We start from the raw sequence: 22,672 nt of genomic DNA, 5'->3' as shown, positions 1-22,672 counted from the left end.
ACACACATATTGGTGTTTGGATTTCATTCAAAACACCCGGAGTCCGCTAACATGGCGTCTGCCACCTATGACATAAAAGAACATACACAAAATGGCGTGAATGCTTGATACTATTTTCGGTACCCGCCAATTGCCATATACATGGGGTATACCATTTGATATGAGACTTTTATCATGGGTATCTCCCTAATATGGCATTTATTATTGGTGAGGGACATGACACATACATGATAGTGTGGACACCCTGTGATATCCTGACTTTGGTGCCCACAATGAATGGTATATACGGCATACACACAATGGTGCCTGGACCTAACATAAACCATCTGGACTCCTCCAATATGGCGCCCGCTACCTAGGATGGTAATAACACACATAACATGACAGGATTGCCCTATGCATATTCATATGGGTGTGGTATTGGGCGGCTGTCCGTGATATATTCAGGGTGTCATGGGGGGGCCGGCGCCTGTACTTTCTTGGAGTGGCCGGGGTGGCCATTTGGTATGAAACCTTTATCATTGATATTTCCCAAATATGGCATCTATTACTAGTGACGGACAGGGCACATGTTTGATAGTATAGACACCTTGTGATATCTTGACTTTGGTGCCCACAGTGAATGGTATATACGGCATATTATACATCATGGCGCCTGGACCTAACATAAACCATCTGGACTCCTTCAAAATGGCGCCCGCTACCTAGGACAGTAATAGCATACATAATATGGCAGGATTGCCCTATACATATTCATAGGGGTGTGGTACTGGGCGAGTGTCCGTTATGTATTCATGGTGCCGTGGGGGGGCCGGCGCCTGTACCTTCGTATGAGTGGTTGGGGTGGCTGGGGCGCTGTGCGCAGTGTTTACATTGACTTGTAGTGAAACTAGGCTCCGGGAAAATGGTGGGCGGAAGTGACGCGTCGAAGATGGCGGCGGCACTTCCGGTAATGCACATTCGCTGGTTGTGATGACACTGGGCTCCATGAGTATGGTGGGCGGAAGGGATGCATCCAAGATGGCGGCGGTACTTCCGGTTATGCGCGCTCGCTATTCAGGAACGCTATGGCGGGCGATGCGGCCGGAATCCGACATGGAGCTGCACTTGCCTACCAATTAGAGGGGGATTTTCTTCAGCTGCACAGTAAGTACCTATATAAGGGGGGCGTTTTGGTCAGCGGGTCAGGACTTACTCAAGCTTCAGACACAGCTAGACACAGCTAGAATCCTTGAGCTCCCTGGGATTTCCCAGCCACTGCGGGACCCATTTGATACGGACTTATACGCATACGGACGTGTATGGACCTTTTTGGATTGTCCTCCTAGGACTATGGAGGGGACCCACTGGTACCTTCTTCTGACCATTTAACTCCCCTGATGATGCTCCCCCATCGGAGTTGAAACGCGTAGGGAGAAGAGAGACATTTAGGGCTACACTTTGGTTGGTGGATTCCCATAGTAGGGCTCACTCGGGGCCTGTCCTTGTTAGGACAGGAGTCATTTTAAGGGTTGACAGGGAAGATAGTTGCGGTGTACCCTTCCCTACCTTTGGCCCTTATTAATCTGGAACCACCACCCTCATGGATTTTGAGGGACTGTTTCCATATGTCCGTCTGAATTGGTAAGACCTATCCAATTTTTTATTTCGAGCACTGGTTCACCTGAGCACTTTTATGTTATGTCTTTGTATGTGTCTTATTAGGATCCGAGCTTTTAGCTACATTTATTAAAGGTTATGTTTTAACTTAGTGGACATTCTCCATAGCTATTCCTGCATTTTTCCTGAGGGTACAGACGGGGCTAGTTTTTGTACAGGCCTTAGCTATTCCTAAAGGTACCTTCACACATAACGATATTGTTAACGATATCGTTGCTATTTGTAACGACAACGATATCGTTAATGAAATCGTTATGTGTGACAGCGACCAATGATCAGGCCCCTGCTGGGAGATCGTTGGTCGCTGAATAAAGTCCAGAACTTTATTTCGTCGCTGGACTCCCTGGAGACATCGCTGGATCGGCGTGTGTGACACCGATCCAGCGATGTCTTCACTGGTAACCAGGGTAAACATCGGGTAACTAAGCGCAGGGCCGCGCTTAGTAACCCGATGTTTACCCTGGTTACCATGCTAAAAGTAAAAAAAAAACAAACACTAGATACTTACCTACAGCTGTCTGTCCTCCAGCGCTGCGCTCTGCTCTCCTCCTGCACTGGCTGTGAGCCGGAAAGCAGAGCGGTGACGTCACCGCTCTGCTTTCCGGCTCCCAGACAGTACAGGAGGAGAGCAGAGAAGCAGAGCGCAGCGCTGGAGGACAGACGGCTGTAGGTAAGTATCTAGTGTTTGTTTTTTTTTACTTTTAGCATGGTAACCAGGGTAAACATCGGGTTACTAAGCGCGGCCCTGCGCTTAGTTACCCGATGTTTACCCTGGTTACCGGCATCGTTGGTCGCTGGAGAGCGGTCTGTGTGACAGCTCTCCAGCGACCAAACAGCGACGCTGCAGCGATTCGGATCGTTGTCGGTATCGCTGCAGCGTCGCTAAATGTGAAGGGGCCTTAATACGTGCGCTCCCACAAACACTGACATGTCTCCGTGTTTGGCACACGGAGACACGGTCCGCAAAAAATCAATGACGTCTGCACAGATGCATTGATTTTAATGTGTCAATGTGTGTCAGTGGCTCCGGTACGTGAGGAAACTGTCACCTCACGTACCGGAGCCACTGACGTGTGAAACCGGCCTTAGATAATGTTTTCCCCAGTCCTCCTGTGTGCCAGAGGTGTCCTCCCTAGTCTTAGGGCTCATGCAAATGGCCATGTGTTCTCTCATCTGAGAGAATCAGGTCAATTTTGCAAATGACATTGATCAAACTCTGATCAGAGTGTCAGCATAGTGTGCTCCAATTCTCTCCGTAAGGACACAATGGAGAACAAAACTTTTCCATCTTCTCCATTTTGTCAGTGCTCGGAAATCAGACTGCACTCAGATGTCATCAGTGTGCAGTCCGAGGGTTTCCATGGACTAATTGACTTGCATGGCCGTGTGCGATCTTAATATTGGATAAAACTTAGAAATGCAGTGATTTTTCCCTTTGATAGACTCAGTCCGAGAAAAGAATCGGATATGTTCACTGCCCCATAGACTAACATTGGTCTGGGTGCGATGGTTTGCCAGATCACACTCAGACTAATAATACAGCTGTCAGCTCGAGCACTTTCTGTGTGCAATATACCTCCTTCCCTAGTCAAGCTGAGCCAGATAATTTCTTCCCCAATCATACTGTGTGCCAGATTACTCTTTCCCTTATTATACCACATAGCGGTGAAATCCAGTCGCTAGTTCTGTATCACAATATTCCTTATTTATAATCCCATGATGATGTCTTAATACTATATGTATAATGTCATGATGACATCATAAATCTACATTTCTAATGTGATGGTATTATAAAGCTATATTTATTATGTCATGTTGATATCATCATGATGCTATATTTACACTGTTAAGGTGATGTCTTAGTAATGTCATAATCACATAATTCTTATGTCATGATGAAGCCCAGCTGATGTTTATTTTACTTACATAGCGCCATTAGTTCCACAGCACTTAAGAGACATCATGTTGATTCTATACTAGCTGAAGAGCCTGGGCATAATAAATATCTGTGGTTAGTTATAGCACCTCACTTCTCTTATTTTCCCATCACGCCTCTCATTTTCCCAATCACATCTTTCATTTTCCCCCTCACATCTCTCATTTTCTCCCTCACACCTCTCATTTTCTCCCTCACTCCTCTCATTCCCCCCTAACACTTGTCATTTCAACCTCACATCTGTAATTTTCTGATCACTCCACTATTTTTCCTCACTCCTCTCATTTTGCACTCACACATTTTCATTTTCACCTCACACCTCTCATTTTCACCTCATCACCTCAGTATATACATGTTTGTCATCTCCCTTATATATAGTATACATCTGTATGTCATCTCCTGTATATACCTGAATGTCATCTCCTTCTATATATAGTATATACCTGTATGTCATCTCCTCCTGTATATAGTATATACCTATGTGTCATCTCCCCTGTATATAGTATATATCTGTGTGTCATCTCCTCCTGTATATAGTATATACCTGCATGTCATCTTCTATATATAGCATATACCTGTATGTCATCTGCTCCTGTATATAGTATATACCTGTATGTCATCTCCTCCTGTATATATATATGTACCTGTATGTCATCTCCTCCTCTATATAGTATATACCTGTGTGTCATTTCTCCTGTATATAGTATATATCTGTGTGTCATCTCCCCTGTATATAGCATATACCTGTGTGTCATCTCCTCCTGTATTAGACCTTGTTCACACGTTATTTGCTCAGTATTTTTACCTCAGTATTTGTAAGCTAAATTGGCAGCCTGATAAATCCCCAGCCAACAGGAAGCCCTCCCCCTGGCAGTATATATTAGCTCACACATACACATAATAGACAGGTCATGTGACTGACAGCTGCCGTATTTCCTATATGGTACATTTGTTGTAGTTTGTCTGCTTATTAATCAGATTTTTCATTTTTGAAAGATAATACCAGACTTGTGTGTGTTTTAGGGCGAGTTTCGTTTGTCAAGTTGTGTGTGTTGAGTTGCGTGTGGCGACATGCATGTAGCGACTTTTGTGAGATGAGTTTTGTGTGGCAACATGCGTGTAGCAACTTTTTGTGTGTCGAGTTGCATGTGACAGGTTAGTGTAGCAAGTTGTGTGCAGCAAGTTTTGCGCATGGCGAGTTTTGCGCGTGGCGAGTTTTATGTGTGGTGCCTTTTGAGTATGTGCAAGTTTTGTGTGAGGCAACTTTTGCATGTGTTGCAACTTTTGTGCATGTGGCAATTTTTCCGCGTGTGCAAGTTTTGCGTGTGGCGAGTTTTCCACGAGGTGAGTTTTGCACTTGTGGCGAGTTTTGCAAGAGCCTAGTTTTTGCATGTGGCGAGTTCTGCGCGTGGCGAGTTTTGAGCTGCGACTTTTGTGTTTCGACTTTTATGTGGCGAGGTTGGTGTATTTGTGGTGAAATGTGTGCTGAGGGTAATATGTGTTCAAGCACGTGGTAGTGTGTGGCGTAATTTGTGTGTGTGCTCATATCCCCGTGTGTGGTGAGTATCCCATGTCGGGGCCCCACCTTAGCAACTGTACGGTATATACTCTTTGGCGCCATCACTCTCATTCTTTAAGTCCCCCTTGTTCACATCTGGCAGCTGTCAATTTGCCTCCTACACTTTTCCTTTCATTTTTTCCCATTATGTAGATAGGGGCAAAATTGTTTGGTGAATTGGAAAGCGCGGGGTTAAAATTTCACCTCACAACATAGCCTATGACGCTCTCAGTGTCCAGACGTGTGACTGTGCAAAATTTTGTGGCTGTAGCTGCGACGCCTCCAACACTTTTCCTTTCACTTTTTTCCCCATTATGTAGATAGGGGCAAAATTGTTTGGTGAATTGGAACACGCGGGGTTAAAATTTCGCCTCACAACATAGCCTATGACGCTCTCGGGGTCCAGACGTGTGACTGTGCAAAATTTTGTGGCTGTAGCTGCGACGGTGCAGATGCCAATCCCGGACATACACACACACACACACACATACACACACACACATACACACACACACACACACACACACACATACACACACACATTCAGCTTTATATATTAGATTTATGATGCCTTGATGATGTCATATTCATAATAATACTACATTTATAATGTCATTATGTTGCCACAACTGTATTTATGATGGTGTTATAATGCCATATTTACTATATCATGCTGATAAATTTATGATGTCATAATGTTATGTTGTTTTAGTGGTAGTCGTTATGATGTCCTAATGCTATAATTGTGTTGTGACGATGGAGTCCTGCTATATTTATGATGCCATCACCGTGTCATAATGTTTTACTTCTGATGTCATAATGCCATATTTATGATATAATGCTATATTTGTAATGTCGTAAATATGTAATTTTGCTATATTTATGTTGTGATGATGTCATAATGTTATTTTGTTTGCCAGATCACTCCATCTCCAATCATACGGTGTGCGATCATTGCTTCAAAAGCCCTTCACATGCCAGATGACCATTATAACATTACGTGTTGTTGTAGGAAAACATAATGAAAGTGTCAATGGAAGCATGCTGTGCTATTCATCCATTGGATATAGTTCCTGGTGTAAAATTAATTTTACTAACCCGGCATAAGATATTTTTAGTTATGGATATCAATTCCTTATGGAAAACATGTGCAGCTATACAAACTCCTCCACTGTGTCGCTATTTCATTCTCCTTCAGCGTGATTTTCTTGTGCCAGAAGAGGCATATGAAGCTGCCAAATGGCATTTTGTGCCATGGTCGGCAGTATTGTACTATAAGAAGACAGCAGTGAGGACCGCTGATTGTGGCTAAACAATCCATTCACCAGGGTTCAGAATTCTCAGCTGCCTGATTTGCTGAGACAGTCAAATGTTAGAAAGATTCGTCCATCAGAAAAAAAAGGCAAACATTCAATTTTTCAAAGGACATCTGTCACATTTCCTTCCCCTGGAAGGTTTATCTCTCTACCTCTTGTGTAACCGTTATCTACAAATCTAAGAAAAAAAGCATTTCCACGAGGCGCAAAAGAAAATAGTGATTTATTCCATGACCACACAAAATATAAAAGGCTCCCTGTTAGAGCCGAAACATTGCGTAATTTGGGCATGGAACAAATCACTGTTCTTTTTCTTTTTACATTTAAACAGCAAGGAAATTCTGCTTTTCCTTTGAATTTTGTATATTGCGGTCAGTAGTCCTGGAAGCTTGCAACCACACTTTTCATTAGATAGATATGAGATAGATAGATAGATAGATAGATAGATAGATAGATAGATAACATAAAGCAGGCCTATCTATCTATCTATCTCTTATCTATCGCCCTATCCCATATAAATCATATCATATCTATAGGTGCTTCTCACAAAATTGTTGGGTCTGGTGTCTCTCTTTTTCCTCCGGACAACACCCCTTAGATTCTCTATGGGGTTAAGGTCAGGTGAGTTTGCTGGCCAATCAAGCACAATAATACTGTTGTTTTTAAACCAGGTATTGGTAATTTTGGCAGTGTGGACAGATGCCAAGTCCTGCATGAGAATTAAATTTCCATTTCCAAACATTTCCTAGTAGACGGCTGCGCTGACTTTGATCTTGATAAAACACAGTGGACCTACACTAGCAGATGACATGGCTCTCCAAACCATCACTGATTGTGGAAACTTCACACTAGACCTCAAGCAGCTTGGATTGTGGCCTCTCCACTCTTCCTCCAGACTCTGGGACCTTGATTTCCAAATGAAATGCAAAATTTACTTTCATCTGAAAACAACACCTTGGACCACTGAGCAACAGTCCAGTTCTTTTTCTCCCTGGCCCAGGTAAGACGCTACTGGTACTGTCTATTGGTCATGAATGGCTTGACACAAGGAATGCGACGCTGGTAGCCCATGTCCTGGATACGTCTGTGTGTGGGTCTTGAAGCAATGACTCCAGCAGCAGTCCACTCCTTGTGCATCACCCCCAAATTTTTGAATGGCTTTTTCTTAACAATCCTTTCAAGGCTGCGGTTATCCCGGTTGCTTGTGCACCTTTTTCTACCACACTTTTTCCTTCCACTCAACTTTCCATTAATATGATTTGATACAGCACTTTATGAACAGCCAGCTTTTTTAGCAATGACCTTATGTGGCTTACCCTCCTCGTGGAGCGTGTCAATGACTGCCTTCTGTACATCTGTCAAGTCAGCAGTCTTCCCCATGATTGTGGATCCTACTGAAACAGACAAAGGGACCCTTTTAAAGACGTAGGAATCCTTTGCAGGTGGTTTTTGTTAATTATTCTAATTTTCTGAGATAATGGCTTTTTGTGATTTCATTGGCTGTAAGCCATAATCATCAACATTAACAGAAATAAACACTTGAAATAGTTCACCCTGTTTGTAATGACTCAATATAATATATGAGTTTCACTTTTTGTATTGGTGTATTGGAGAATTGAAATAAATTAACTTTTTGATGATATTCTAATTTTGTGAGAAGCACCTCTATCTATTATCTATCTATCTATCTAATATCTACTGTATCTATTATCTATCTTACAATGTACTATATAATATACCCTCCCTCACTAAACCTATGAAACTGACCATAATTATATAATTATAATCTATAGACAATCTTGTGTTCTCAGTGCACAAATGATATTGCTGAACCAGTGCAAATTATAGTACCTGCAGCAGGTTTTCCCCCATACTAGAGACATAAAAACCTCATACACATTTTCCTACCAGAAGAAAGCACCTGCAAATGTGCTAGCCACAGTGCCAATATATCACATCATACTTAGCACCATTTTTGTTATTTGTTTGTGTGCCAAAAGCACTAAGAAGAGAACACAGCCTAACTGTTTTCTGCACCCTTGCTGGCATGTGTTTGGGAAGTAAGATGCAACATTAAAAAGACTAGCAAGCCACATGGGGCCAACATTGTTGCCAAACGTCCTCAGTCTCCTGTACAGTCTGTAAAAATATGGATCTATTTTTCAAATGTCCATAAAAAATGGATGTGTTTGATTTTTTTTGAAGTAGCAATAAGGTTTTCGCGTGCTGAGCCAATTCTCTGGAGTGCACTATCTCGCACAATTTGATGAATTCCCAACACCCACAGTTTTAAGCATGGCCCAAACATGCACTTCTTTAAACTGGTTCATCACAAACAGCTTTTACCATTTAACTACCGTAATGTGTCCTCCCCCATTTTCTCAGATTCTATTCTTGTGAGCACGGCCCTCATTCCTTTTGGTATCTGTTGAATTGTGTGTTACTCTCTAATGGCTTTGTCTGTACAAGTCCCCTCTGTAATGTAAAGTGCTGCAGAATATGTTGGTGCTATAGAAATAAAATTATTATTATTATTATTATTATTATTATTAAGGTTATCAACCCTGGTGACCATCTTTGTTACATATGATCTTACAGTATCACGGGTTTGTTACAAACAAATAAGTTGTCATGAAGTCTGTAGTGACTATGTAGTGTTTTAACATCACGAATGATAATGCTTTACATGGTTCAGCACAATAATTGTGATATCTGTCTTCAGCTGATGCTTCTCGCTGCACTGACATGTCTGTGTGAAAGCCTGTGCCATGTACTGCGGTGAGTAGCGCACGTCTATGTGCATGACTTATCTGTCACAAGACACAATAAATGCATAGAAATCTTCACATATCTCAAGTAAGAAGGAAATTATTTGTTAGAAAAATGATTTCTTAAAAGGAACCTGTCACCTGGTTCATGCTGCCCAAACTACAAGCCGCGTGAATCAGAGCCTGGATGCTGGACTGGAACTAAGTACGTTTTTTTCTGAAACAATCCGGCCTGGGACTCAGACTAGTCCAGCACCACTCCTGTCTGGCGTGTCTCAGCACCGCTGCAGGTGATTGACAGGTCTCTCCCATAGCGAGAATTTTGTCAGTCACCTAGAGTGGTGCTGGGAAGAGCCGGCCAAGGGCGGCGTTGGACTAGTCTGGTCTCCGGCTATGGTCCACAGTCAACTATTTAAAGTAAGTTTTCTCTGAAATACCAGAGCATGTGAGAGAAAAAAATGATGTAAATGCACTCTTTCCGATTCAGCGTAAATGGGGTGACATGTTCCTGAACTTTATGCCATACATGGAGTCTAGAATCATTAGTTTGTTGTTTGTCATTTTCATCCAATCTAATCCGTCTATGTCAGTTGGGATTAGTAGTGATGACCCTTGTAAGGCCCCATTCAGACATCCATTTTCACATACGTGTTCTATCCATGGTCTCCACAGATAGAATACTTACTGTCTATAGGGCTGTTCGCAAGTCTATGACTTAGTGTTCACAACCCTCCCCCCCCCCCCACACACACACACGCACACACACACACCCACCCCCCAAAAAAAAGAGACGTCCATTTTTGCTTCTGCTTGCGATTATATCTCACCAATGCAAGCCAACTGGTCAGTGAAAAAAAAACAGTTTACTCTCAGAGGCTTCATTATGTAAAAAAAAGTGCCACACTGATGATAAAAATGTCCACATGGACAAAAAATGGATCCAGCCCAATGATGAAGTATATGGTCTGTTCTTTCTCATATGCGCACCCCCCATAAATCCTCTCCTAAAAAGCAATGTTTGAATTAGACTGTTCCTACACATTTGTCCACCAATACAAGTGTCTGCGTGGTTTCACATATAAATACTGTATAAAAAGTTATTAAATTTTTAAGATAGTTCAAGGCTGTGTGCACACGTTCAGGATTTCTTGCAGAAAATTTCTGAAAAAAACCTGAAATTTTCTGCAAAAAATCTGCATGCGTTTTTTTTTTTGCACGTTTTTGGAGCGCCCCCAGATGCAGGGCCGTGGGTTACTCGGTTCCGGTCCTCTCTGTCTCAGTGCTGGGGTTGTCACGGTGGCTGGACCTGGCCCGTGACCCTGCTAAGGGGCGTCCAATAAAAGGGGTGATGATAGTTTGTCAAAGGTTCATGACGCCACCTGTGGTTTTCGGTCAGGGTGACCAACGCTGCTTAGGGGTCCGCTGGGGTGATGGAATGGCAGCTAGATGGTATACCTTCCCACAGATGAAGTGTATCCCCAGGGCTTCCCAGTAGTGTAGGTGGCGGTGGTGTGAGGCGCAGTTAATAGCGAGGACACAGGGTTGCAGTCTCTTTACCTTTTACTGAAGACTTCGGGATCCTCAATCCAGAGCACTGCTAACAGGGCTGTCTGAGACCGGTCGGTCCGAAGGCACATCCAGAGTTCCCTTTGCAGGTGGAAATCAGTGCCTACCACTAGCGCCTGTGTGTTGTTGTCCTTCCCTGCTGAGCATTCGGGATAGTCCTCACAACTCTCATGTTCGTTCTTTCTCTCTCTCTCTCTCCGTCCCCCAGTTTATCTGGATAGGACGCACCCGTTTGACGGGAAGGCTCGGAGCTATTCTGGGACCCTAGAGACGCCCCTCTCCACGCTTGCCCCCTATGTCTTCTTAGGTGATGTAAGGTAGACAGCCAACCTATAATCAACTGTCCTGCGGTATATGAAGTAATGCTTGAAGTCAGTTACTCCCTCGGTGTTCCGGTCACCGGCTACGCGCCTCAGTAGGATGTTGCTGTTCTCGGGGCACGACTCCTACTGGCTCTCCTTTGTGCTTTGATCTCGTTTCTCACTTTTCCACAATATCCTTCTCTTCATGTCCTTCCTTGGGATACCGCCGCAAGGTAGTGCAGGCGCGGTTCCGTCACCCTCTATCCTTTCTGCTAGGCCCCTGTCAGGAACCCACCCCTGACAGGTCCTCCCTGGAGCTCTCCCAGGCTGCGTTCTGTTCTAACTTCCTATCCGACCCCCAGTTTTACCAGTGTGAGGAATGGCCTAATACATAGTGCCTTTTGCTCCCCCTGGTGGCCGGAGTGTGAAGTGTAATGTGTGCTTGTGATACCTGGTCAGATGAACTCCTTTAGTGCAATCAGACATAACATCACTCCCCTTAGTGGCAGAGCGACATTACTGCAACGACCAGGACTCTGGGGCGCTGCATTTTTGCCGCGTTTTTGGTGCGTTTTTGATGCGTTTTTTTCCGGACATTTCCCAATGCATTTTATAGTGCGAAATCCACACAAAAAAACGCAAAATTAATGAACATGCTGCATTTTTTACCGCAATGCTTTTTTTTGCGGAGAAAAAAACGCATCATGTGCACAAAACATGTGGAATTCATTCTAAATGATGGGATGCTTATTGTATGCTGTTATTTTGCGGTTTTATAGTGTTTTTATCGCAAAAAATCAGCAACGTGTGCACACAGCCTAAAGGGGCAGATTTGTTAAAACTGCCTAAAAGCAAGACTGTCTTTGTTGCCCATAGCAACCAATCACAGCACAGCTTTCAATTTTCAAAAGTACTTTAGGAAATGAAAGCTATGCTGTGACTGGCTGCTATTTGCAACAAGGACATCTGCTTTCAGACAGGTTTTGTAAATCTCCTTTTTGTGCTTTAAATCATTGCAGTTTTCAGGATCTCTGCCCGTTTCCAGTACATTAAAAAAAATATCTTGTTCACTTTTAAAGTTTAAAGAGACTGGACAAAAGTGAGGAAAAAGCAGGAGAGGTGATTTTTAAGCATGTAAATATTCCCATGCAAATTATCTGGACATAATAATAATGATAGTAATATCAATGATAAGATTGCTGTGTCTCAATATAGTTTCTTAATGGTATATACTAGAAAAATAAAAGTCTTTTACAGCCACTGAATATTTTACACCTGCAATTAAAAAGTTAAATTAAAAATAAAAAAAATATTTTACTGCTAGCGACTAGTTTTTAGCATTGTTGCTTTGTGCATTCACACCTCTGCTTTGTGACATTGAAGGTTGGACTTGTTAGATCTGTCTTATTTACTGACCCAACCCTTTAATTGTTCAAGCTTTAGGGTATGTACACACGTCCGGATTTTTAGCGTTTTTTTTGCGGAATTTTCTGATAGAAACGCTATAAAATCGCTTAAAAAACGCAAACATTATGCATCCTATCATTTAGAATGCATTCCGCATTTTTTGTGCATATGTTTGCGTTTTTTTCCGCAAAAAAAAACGCATTCCGCAAAAAAACCGAGCATGTTCATTATTTTTGCGGATTTTTTGCGGATTTCCCATCAAATTGGAGTGTCCGGAAAAAAACGCAAAAAATCCGCAAAAGATCCGCGCAAAAAACGCATCAAAAACGCGCAAATTCCGTGCAAAATCCGCTCAAAAAAAGCACGCGGATTTCTGGCAGAAATCTCCGGATTTTGTCAGGAAAAAATCCTGACGTGTGCACATACCCTAAAGGGAATCTGTCAGTCCAGATAAAGTTACTAATCAGAAGATATAGGGTTAATCTGCAGGTTAATAGTTTTATGAAGGTGCCTGACCCCAGTACTGAAAGTGCAGCACCCAGGAGAAAATGAACTTTATTTCTCATGGGAGCCGCTAGCTTTAGCTCATAAAGTCATGTCTTTGACTGACAGCTCACTCGGCAGCGCAGCAGTGTAGAGCCAACTGTCAGTCAATGCTGGGGCACTTACAGCTGTCACTCACAGTATACTGAGTGGTGACTGAAAGCCGGCGGCTCCCGGGAGAAATAAAATTATTCCTCCTGGGTGTTGCACTTTCAGTACAGCAGCCACGCACCTTTATTACTCTACTAACCTTCAGATTAACCCTGTATCTGCAGGTTAATTGCATTATTCAAACCGACAAATTCCTTTTAAGCTGTTGGTAAAATCACTAATCTGACCATATTTTTCTCATCCACAGGAAGCACATAGACAGGAATTTGCTGTTGGAAAATATGGACACAGTTTTTCTGATACTTGATGAAATTATTGATCAGGGGTAGGATCTTACTTGTATGCTTTTCACAAGATTTGAGAAATGTAATAAACGACAAAATATAGTGCCAGCAAAATGCTTCCTGATACACAGTATAAACAAAAGTACATCTAAACAGAAAAATCCACCCATGTAAACAGTGGCAGCGTAATGCTTCCCTCAACTGAGATGTACAATTAAAGGGAATCTGTCAGTAGAATCTACCCTCCTAAGCTGTCTACATGGGGATGTAGGCCCTAGAAAGCTGAACAGCATGATACCTTGATATCTGTGATCCAATGTCTTATTCCAGAGAAATTCATGTTTTTCTTAATATGTAAATGAGCTGTAAGGATCTGTGGGCCAGACACAGATTTCCCTGAGAATTTGACTCCAGAGATTGTTAGATGAAAGGGCTGTTACCAGTCTTCTCCTCTCCTAATCACATACAGCTCTGTATTGAGATCAGATCTAACACAGTACAGCAGAGTTGAACCTTGTCTCATTACAAACATATCAAGCACATTTACAGTTGCCTTCCCACAGTGCTGTCAGCTTTGCTGTACTGCCCTTCCCCCCACACCAGATGCCTGTGATATGTCAGAGGATAGCAGCTGGAAATGTTTTTGTAATAAGACAAAGTTCACTTCTGCAGTGCTTTTTTTTAGCTCTGATCTCACTGCCAAGCTGTGTGTGATTATGAGAGAAGAGAGCAGCCATTAAATACCACACTGGTAACGCCTACTTACATTTAACCCCTTCCCGAAATGCGCCGTACTAGTACTGTGCATGTCGTGTCTCCCCCTTTGATGTGGGCTCTGGCGGGGAGCCCACATCAAAGTCACGACATGTCAGCTGTTTTGTACAGCTGACATGTGCGCGCAATAGCGGCGGGTGAAATCGCAATTCACCCGCCGCTATTAACCTGTTAAATGCCGCAAACGGTGACAGCGGAATTTAACTACCGCTTCCAGCCACACGACCGGAAATGAGCGCATCGCCGACCCCGTCACATGATCGGGGGTCGGCGATGCATCAGGATGGTAACCATAGAGGTCCTTGAGACCTCTATGGTTACTGATGCAGGCCTGCTGTGAGCGCCCCCCTGTGGTCGGCGCTCATAGCAAGCCTGCATTTCAGCTACATAGCAGCGATCTGATGATCGCTGCTATGTAGCAGAGCCGATCAGGCTATGCCAGCTTCTAGCCTCCCATGGAGGCTATTGAACCATGGCAAAAGTAAAAAAAAATGTTTTTAAAAATATGAAAAAAAAAATATATAAAAGCTTAAATCACCCCCCTTTCGCCCCATCCAAAATAAAACAATAAAAATATCAAACCTACACAAATTTGGTATCGCCGCGTTCAGAATCGCCCGATCTATCAATAAAAAAAAGCGTTAACCTGATCACTAAACAGCGTAGTGAGAAAAAAATTTGAAACGCCAGAATTACGTTTTTTTGGTCGCCGCAACTTTGCATTAAAATGCAATAACGGGCAATCAAAAAACCGTATCTGCACAAAAGTGGTATCATTAAAAATGGCAGCTCGGCACACAAAAAATAAGCCCTCACCCGACCCCAGATCATGAAAAATGGAAACGCGACGAGTATCGGAAAATGGGGCTTTTTTTTTTTTTTTTTTTTTTTTTAGCAAAGTTTTGAAATTTTTTCACCACTTAGATAAAAAATAACCTAGACATGCTAGGTGTCTATTAACTCGTAATGACCTGGAGAATCACAATGGCAGGTTAGTTTTAGCATTTAGTGAACCTAGCAAAAAAAGCCAAACAAAAAACAAGTGTGGGATTGCACTTTTTTTTGCAATTTCACCACACTTGGAATTTTTTTCTCGTTTCTAGTACAAGACATGGTAAAACCAATGGTGTCGTTCAAAAGTACAACTCGTCCCGCAAAAAATAAGCCTTCACATGACCATATTGACGGAAAAATGAAAAAGTTATGGCTCTGGGAAGGAGGGGAGCGAAAAACAAAAAACGCAAATATGAAAAAGGGCCGCGGCGTGAAGGGGATAAAATAATCTCTGGAGGCATTTTCTCTGAGAGATCTGTGTCCGGCCCATAGATCTTAGCTTATTTGCTAACATAAAAATGTGGATTTTTTTTTTTAACAAGACATCGTATCACAATGCGTATCAAGTAATCACTTTGTCCAATTTTCTATAGCCTGCATGCCAATATGGATGGCTTTGGAGGCTGATCCTACTGACAGATTTCCTTTAAATAATACAGTTCTGTGTGTCTGTCTGTCTGCAGCCACCACAAAGTGAAGCCCTGTGCATATGGAGTGCCCACCAGGGTTGTGGGGATACTCGGTACCGATTCTGGTGGTCCTTAAAGGGGTTGGTCACGGCAGCAGTGACCCGGTCCGTGGCCCTGGGCTTCCAAATTAAAGGGGAAGTTTTTAAAGGGAATGTTTGTGATGCCATCTGTGGTTCTCGGCCATGGAGATGTTAGCTGACGCTGCTGTGCAGTCCTCTGGGGAAGTTGATAAAGCAGCCGAGTTGTTAAATCTCTCCACAGGTAGAGCTTGGTCCCCAGGGCAGTTAGTGGTGTAGGTGGCAATGCTTCTAGTTGCAGGCAGTGGTACAGCGTACGTGATGCTGGAAAGAAATGGAAGGACACAGCATGTTGCAGTTTTCCCAGTTTTACTTACAGTTCGGGCCCCCAGCCAGGGTGCTGTGTCCTCTGGTTAAGAAGTCCAGGAAACTCTCCGGCAAGTCGGGCACCTGTCCAGAACTCCTCCTATATATGTGCATCTCCTGGCCATCTTTCTGTGCTGGCTATCGCCTCTCCTGCCCTGCACTTGCCACCCAGTGTTCCAAGCCAGTGAACACGGGTCTTGTCGGGCGACGTACTCTCTGTCCCCTGGACCCTCTGTGTTCACCTTTTTGGCGAGTAGGTGCAAATGTGGCTGCTGCACCTGCAATCACAGCAGCCTCCTGATTCTTAGCTGGAGATTGAAGTTTTCCCACTAATTCAGGGGCCGGTCCGCTACTGCGGCCTGGTTCCTCCACTTCTGGATACGGGTCGCATGGGAGGCCTCCGCACTTCCCGTGTCCCTAGAACCCCTTCTAGCTTCCTGTGAGCTTCTTGCCTTCTCCCTTCAGCCTGTCAGGAGCTGCAGACTCTCACGTCTGCTCAGCTCCTCTCCCTTTCTCCAACTCTCTTCTTTATCTCAAAGTGTGTCCTAGCTCCCCCTCTTTCCTAACTTCCTCCACCCACACCCTCTACCTAGTAACCCTCTCCAGCCTGGGATGAGGCCATCCTCCCTAAGGGTACACCCAGGTGCCCTGACTGGAGAATTGTGGTGTTGGATGCAGGTGTTAGAGTTCTGTACAATGTTCCCTTCTTACCAGAGAGTTGGGATACTACATCTCTCGCTGAGATGCAGTACCTCTGTGGCGTCTGGACCTTCAGGGGCACCACACATACATATTTATACATCAACCCAAAAAGAGATGGGTGCAGGAGTGTATCAAAAATATCAACAATCTTTATTACAATAATTCATAAAAACATAACAAGTAAAATGCAAAACTTTGTTTATTTACAATGGGGGAAAAAACGACACCAAATTGCCAGTCCATACAGGGGGCACAAAGTCCATGGGGTGAAAAAGAACATGTGATGGAGAGAAACAGGGAATGACAAATAAGGCTGTAAGAACTAAACAACAATATTCCACATTGATAACTGGTAATATAAAACAACTGATAAGATATATATATATCTTATCAGTTGATATATATATATATATATATATATATATATGCATAAAGTGCCAAGTGTACACAGAGCCTAATCCAGGAAATATACACAAACCCAATAATCAATAATTATTTGTAACTACAGCAGGCAACATGTATAGGGTAAAGTACCAAGTATTTCTGATCCTACGTTTCTGATATAATAGAAGAATATGAACCGCAGTAACCAACCTGATGGATGACGTGGATGGATGGCCCCCATATTTATACAGCAGTCAGTGGTAACATACATATGTAATATCCTCCCCCTAGTGGCAGCTGATAGCAGCTTTTGCAGTAGACATATTTGCTGCCAGGAGTAACATCCTCTATGTTGGGAAACGAGTAAATAATATGGAAAACTAGGCAAATATATGCAAATTGTAACAGCATAACCAGGCCAGTAATGAAGTATAAGTGAAAGTATTATGATGCCCACTGGTAAATAAAACCAGAAGAGGAGAAATTATTGGCATTCCACCAGCCACAGCTCATATAGCCAATCGGTACACCATGTTCTAAGATATGTTCCTGCTGATGGAGGGCACAAGCTGCAGACCACTAACAAATGATTATTCATCTGTAGGAAAAATATAAAGGTAAAATGCCCCTTTAAACTAAACCATATTCATGTGGCACGCTGTATTACTCGTTGGGGTTTTGGTTGCAGACAAGTCTCTGTCTTAACCCAAACAATTAGATGCTAAGTACAATGGACTTATTAGCCAAGCACTTATGGAAACTTTTAATTTAGTGAAATATTTCTAGTAAGTGCCTTCATGAATTAGTAAAGAATTGTGATCTAGAAGTGGCCTGGCTTTGGACTCCCTCCAGAATTGCTTCTTCCACATTCTGAGCTTGCATCTAAGAAATCCTAGTGATGACTAGAAATTTCCTGATCTTGATTAGTAAAGTTTTGGAAAGTCCTTTAGTTGCAAAACAGAATTAGATCAGTCTATCTTTTTGTCTGCCTAATATTTTTTTTTTCTGGTCACTTAGGCATACGAATATTTTTTAATGATACAATTTTTTGAGAATATATAATGTATTTAATAACTTTCCTTGATGTTTTAATTATCAGGAGGGGGATCAAAGGGGGGGGGGGGTTGTTAAAGAGGATATCTTGTACTAACAAATTGATGATTTATTCATCAGATCACTATCAGATAGATGAGGGGCGCTCCGAGGCCAAGAACTTCCACCGGTTAGCTGATCTGCTTCAGCAGACAATGTTTGGAACAACGCTTTTCTATACATTGTTTGGGGACTTGTCTGTGGTGCTGCACCTTATCTCCTATTCGAGTGTATGGCACTCACAGTGAACGAGAGCAGATAACAGCTGACACATGGAGGTGCCCGGTATTGGAACCCCATCCTTCCATCCAACACATAAGTCATCAATATGTTAGTTCTGGACAACGCCTTTAAATTTATTTTGCAGGCCATTACTTTAACAATTATACCAGTTTGGTATAGTTTTACTGCTTTTGCATGGTAAAAGGGGAGTTTTTTAACTTTTAATTTTATTTTACTAAAAGCTCTATTCAACTATTTTTAAACTTTATTTTAGTCCCTCTTGGGAACTTAGAAACAAAATTCCGTGGTCACTTCTTTGGTACCTTTCAATACTTCTGTATTGCAGTGTATTTTGACTATTGATGTTCTAGTGACAGCGCAGGTTCAGCTCCTGTGCCTGCACCGCTTTACTGTAATGGTACAGAGGTTCACAGGAACAGACCTCTGATCGCAATTTACTATTACAGAGCAGTGCAAGAACGGGTTAAGCAATGCACCCATTTCTTAAAGTAGAGTCCACAGCAGCCTTAGTTTGTAAGGTTTTCCTGCCCTTGGATTAACCAGATATAATGTACAATCTGTGTTTAATGTTGTCTTTTAGTGTCATTTTGGAATGTGAATCCCAGCAAGTCGTTCAAAGGCTCAACTTCAAGGTGATAATCACTAAACTCTCAATTTTATACTTAGTAGCGTCCCTTGTGTCTTGCCATGTCCTCCGCCACAGTCTGTGTTGCTTTCACTTTTTTATGTTTTATATTGTCTATTCTCATATGTGTATAACAAAATACAGACATATTTAAAAAATTCTGCATGTGTTTCTTTCATCCATTTTTCAGAATTAAAACTAACATTCAGATCAATCCCTAGAGCATAACCTTTCAGGATTATGTCTTATTTATTGCACTTTGGTTTGTAATATGGGGGACATAATGGATTCGTATTGCATGTCATACTGTGGCCATTTAGTTCTGTGTTTGGTTCCAAATTTTCGTCCAAAAGGTTTAAATACAGTAATTCTAGGGATAATGTTTTCCTTATACTCAACAACCCCTTAAGGACTGCTACCTAGCAGTAATGCATGGATTGGTGCTAAATCAGATAAGTCACCTCTTGTGGTTCTGCATGATGGGATGGAAGGAGTGCAACTCTTCACTACCTTACATTGTATTTTATAGAGGACACTTGATAAAAAATGTTGTGAAATACCTTGTAAAAATCCCTGAGTTCCCCTGATTATGCAGCTCTTTTACGTTTTGTGGTGCTTCGCTCCATTGAACAGATATTTACATTTGTTGTTTTTGGAGTGTAGTATGTGAAATTTCTGCTATCAGTTCAACAAGACTTCTCTTCAGAATTTTCTCTGAGGGTGTGCAAAGTCACCCCTCCTTCCACAGTGCTGCCAATAACAGCAAAGATGGTCACTCACAGCACTTGCAGTCTAGCATGATTGGCAGCATTTAGGAGAGGGGGGTGAAATTGCATGTCTCCGAGAAGAAATGAAAAAAAAAAAGCCCACTTGATCTGCAAGCAGAGATTTCACATACTGCTCTCCAAAGCAACAAATGTCTCTGCGATGGAGTGAAGCAGCACAAAACTGAAAAAAAGCTGCAGAAATCAGGGGAATTTAGTGATTTTTACAAGTTATTTAACTCATTTTTTTGGAGCAAATGATAGTTCCTCTTTAAAAAATGCAAAACTAAAACTGCTGATAATTACTAAAACCAGAAGAATTGCACTACTTTGGTCCGGCTGCCACAGAGTACCGAAGTGGACTCCGAACCAGGGTAGTGCAAATCTTTTTTCTCATTAGAGATGAACAGATACTTGGCACCTGTAAGACCCTGGATTCACGTTATAACAGTATAACACAACTATTCCACCTGTCACATTATTATTGATCGCTTTATTGCAGACGGTGTCGGAACAAGCGTTTGGCTTTGTGCTCTTTGATTACATCACTGGCAGCAATGAGCAGAGAGAATGCCAGAAGAGAGAAGCGCTGGAGTGATTGATCGAAGTCATAGACCCAAGAACGTTGGTGGGGGAAAAGTCATGTGACCTTCCACATCTGCAACCTGTAAAATTAGGTGTCTCATTTGTAGAAACTCATGGAAGACAAGTGTTGGAGTATCACCCATAGCAATAAGATCTGACTGGCTGCTGTAAGCAACACCTACGGGCTTTAGTCTTTTGTAGGCTATGGAGGCACAGTGTGTGGTTTGGAGTTTGTACATCTGCATATTCAGTTTTCTTTCTTGCATTATATTCAGTTACAATGTGCAATTGTATCCAATTAGTTTTATGGTACATAAATTGTGGAGCAATATATTTTATCTATGTACATACTTCAAAAATGAGGGCAGCATTCTTATGATGATGAAAAAATGGATTTTAATAGGCCTATGTGATGTTTCAGCTCCGAATAGCAGAATGTTCTCCTGCCATTTTGAGGCGAAATGTCACATGGACTGATTAATATCATCTCACTTTAGAATGTTGCCCCCATTGTTTGAGATTTATATATAGTATAATCAAGAAAATCATCCAGTTGAAAAGATGATAATAATTCAGCTAGTATTTAAACGGTGTTCCTACTGTTATTAACTGAATGCTTTTCTTGAGTATATCTAATCTTTGATAGCTATCCAAAAGAAAACGCCCATCGGGGTAAGGTCTAGTGACCATTTTGGCCATTCAACCAGGCTTCATCTACCTATCCACTTATGGTAATAAGAAATAAAAAAATATTATATGAGTAGATGCTGTACGTCTTTCACCCATACATATCTATCTCACTGCAGTTCTGGGGTCCTGTGTTCAAATCCCACCAAGGACAATATCTGTATGTTCTCCATGTGTTTGCTTAGGTTTCCTCCATGTTCTCGGGTTTCCTCCTACACTCCAAAGACATACTGATAGGGGACAGTGATGAGAAGATCTGTGAAGTACTGCGATGCTCTGTAAGCAAAGCATGTTAATATACACTGCTCAAAAAATAAAGAGAACACTTAAACAACAGAATATAACTCCAAGTAAATCAAACTTCTGTGAAATCAAACTGTCCACTTAGGAAGCAACACTGTTTGACAATCAATTTCACATGTTGTTGTGCAAATGGAATAGACAACAGATGGAAATTATTGGCAATTATCAAGACACACTCAATAAAGGAGTGGTTCTGCAGGTGGGGTCTTTAGTCACTTTTGAATGTTGGCTGTGCTTTCACACTTGTGGTAGCATGAGACGGACTCTACAACCCACACAAGTGGCTCATCTAGGATGGCACATCAATGCGAGCTGTGGCAAGAAGGTTTGCTGTGTCTGTCAGCGAGTGCCCAGAGGCTGGAGGCGCTACCAGGAGACAGGCCAGTACACCAGGAGACGTGGAGGGGGCCGTAGGAGGGCAACAACCCGGCAGCAGGACCGCTACCTCAGCCTTTGGGCAAAGAGGAACAGGAGGAGCACTGCCAGAGCCCTGCAAAATGACCTCCAGCAGGCCACAAATGTGCATGTGTTTGCACAAATGGTTAGAAACCGACTCCATGAGGATGGTCTGAGTGCTTGACGTCCACAGATGGGGGTTGTGCTCACAGCCCAACACCGTACAGGATGCTAGGCATTTGCCACAGAACACCAGGATTGGCAAATTCGCCACTGGCGCCTTGTGCTCTTCACAGTTGAAAGCAGGTTCACACTGAGCACATGTGACAGACGTGACAGATTCTGGAGATGCCGTATAGAGCGATCTGCTGCCTGCAACATCCTTCAGCATGACCGGTTTGGCAGTGGGTCAGTAATGGTGTGGGGGTGGCATTTCTTTGGAGAGCCGCACAGCCCTCAATGTGCTCGCCAGAGGTAGTCTGACTGCCATTAGGTACCGAGATGAGATCCTCAGACCTCTTGTGAGACCATATGCTGGTGCGGTTGGCCCTGGGTTCCTCCTAATGCAGGACAATGCCAGACCTCATGTGGCTGGAGTGTGTCAGCAGTTCCTGCAAGATGAAGGCATTGAAGCTATGGACTGGCCCGCCCGTTCCCCAGACCTGAATGCGATTGAACACATCTGAGACATCATGTCTCGCACCATCCACCAACGTCACGTTGCACCACAGACTGTTCAGGAGTTGGCGGATGCTTTAGTC

At 42.7% G+C, this 22,672-nt stretch overlaps 1 protein-coding gene across 1 annotated transcript in view; it reads left to right on the top strand.

The window, feature by feature from the left end:
- COPZ2 (COPI coat complex subunit zeta 2) overlaps positions 1-21,286 on the top strand; it is a 49,160-nt gene extending 27,874 nt beyond the window's left edge. Inside the window, exons 5-8 of the mRNA XM_069751737.1 lie at positions 9,192-9,247; positions 13,414-13,491; positions 19,132-19,183; positions 20,443-21,286. Coding sequence (XP_069607838.1) covers positions 9,192-9,247; positions 13,414-13,491; positions 19,132-19,183; positions 20,443-20,538 — 282 coding nt within the window. The 3' untranslated portion in view covers positions 20,539-21,286. The remainder of the gene's footprint in view (positions 1-9,191; positions 9,248-13,413; positions 13,492-19,131; positions 19,184-20,442) is intronic.
- Positions 21,287-22,672: the final 1,386 nt, after the last annotated feature.

This window comes from Ranitomeya imitator, chromosome 2 (assembly GCF_032444005.1).
Source record: "Ranitomeya imitator isolate aRanImi1 chromosome 2, aRanImi1.pri, whole genome shotgun sequence".
In the NCBI taxonomy this organism is placed as follows: Eukaryota; Metazoa; Chordata; class Amphibia; order Anura; family Dendrobatidae; genus Ranitomeya; species Ranitomeya imitator.
Note: the sequence above shows the minus strand (reverse complement) of the source record. Positions and strands in the feature narration are given on the sequence as shown.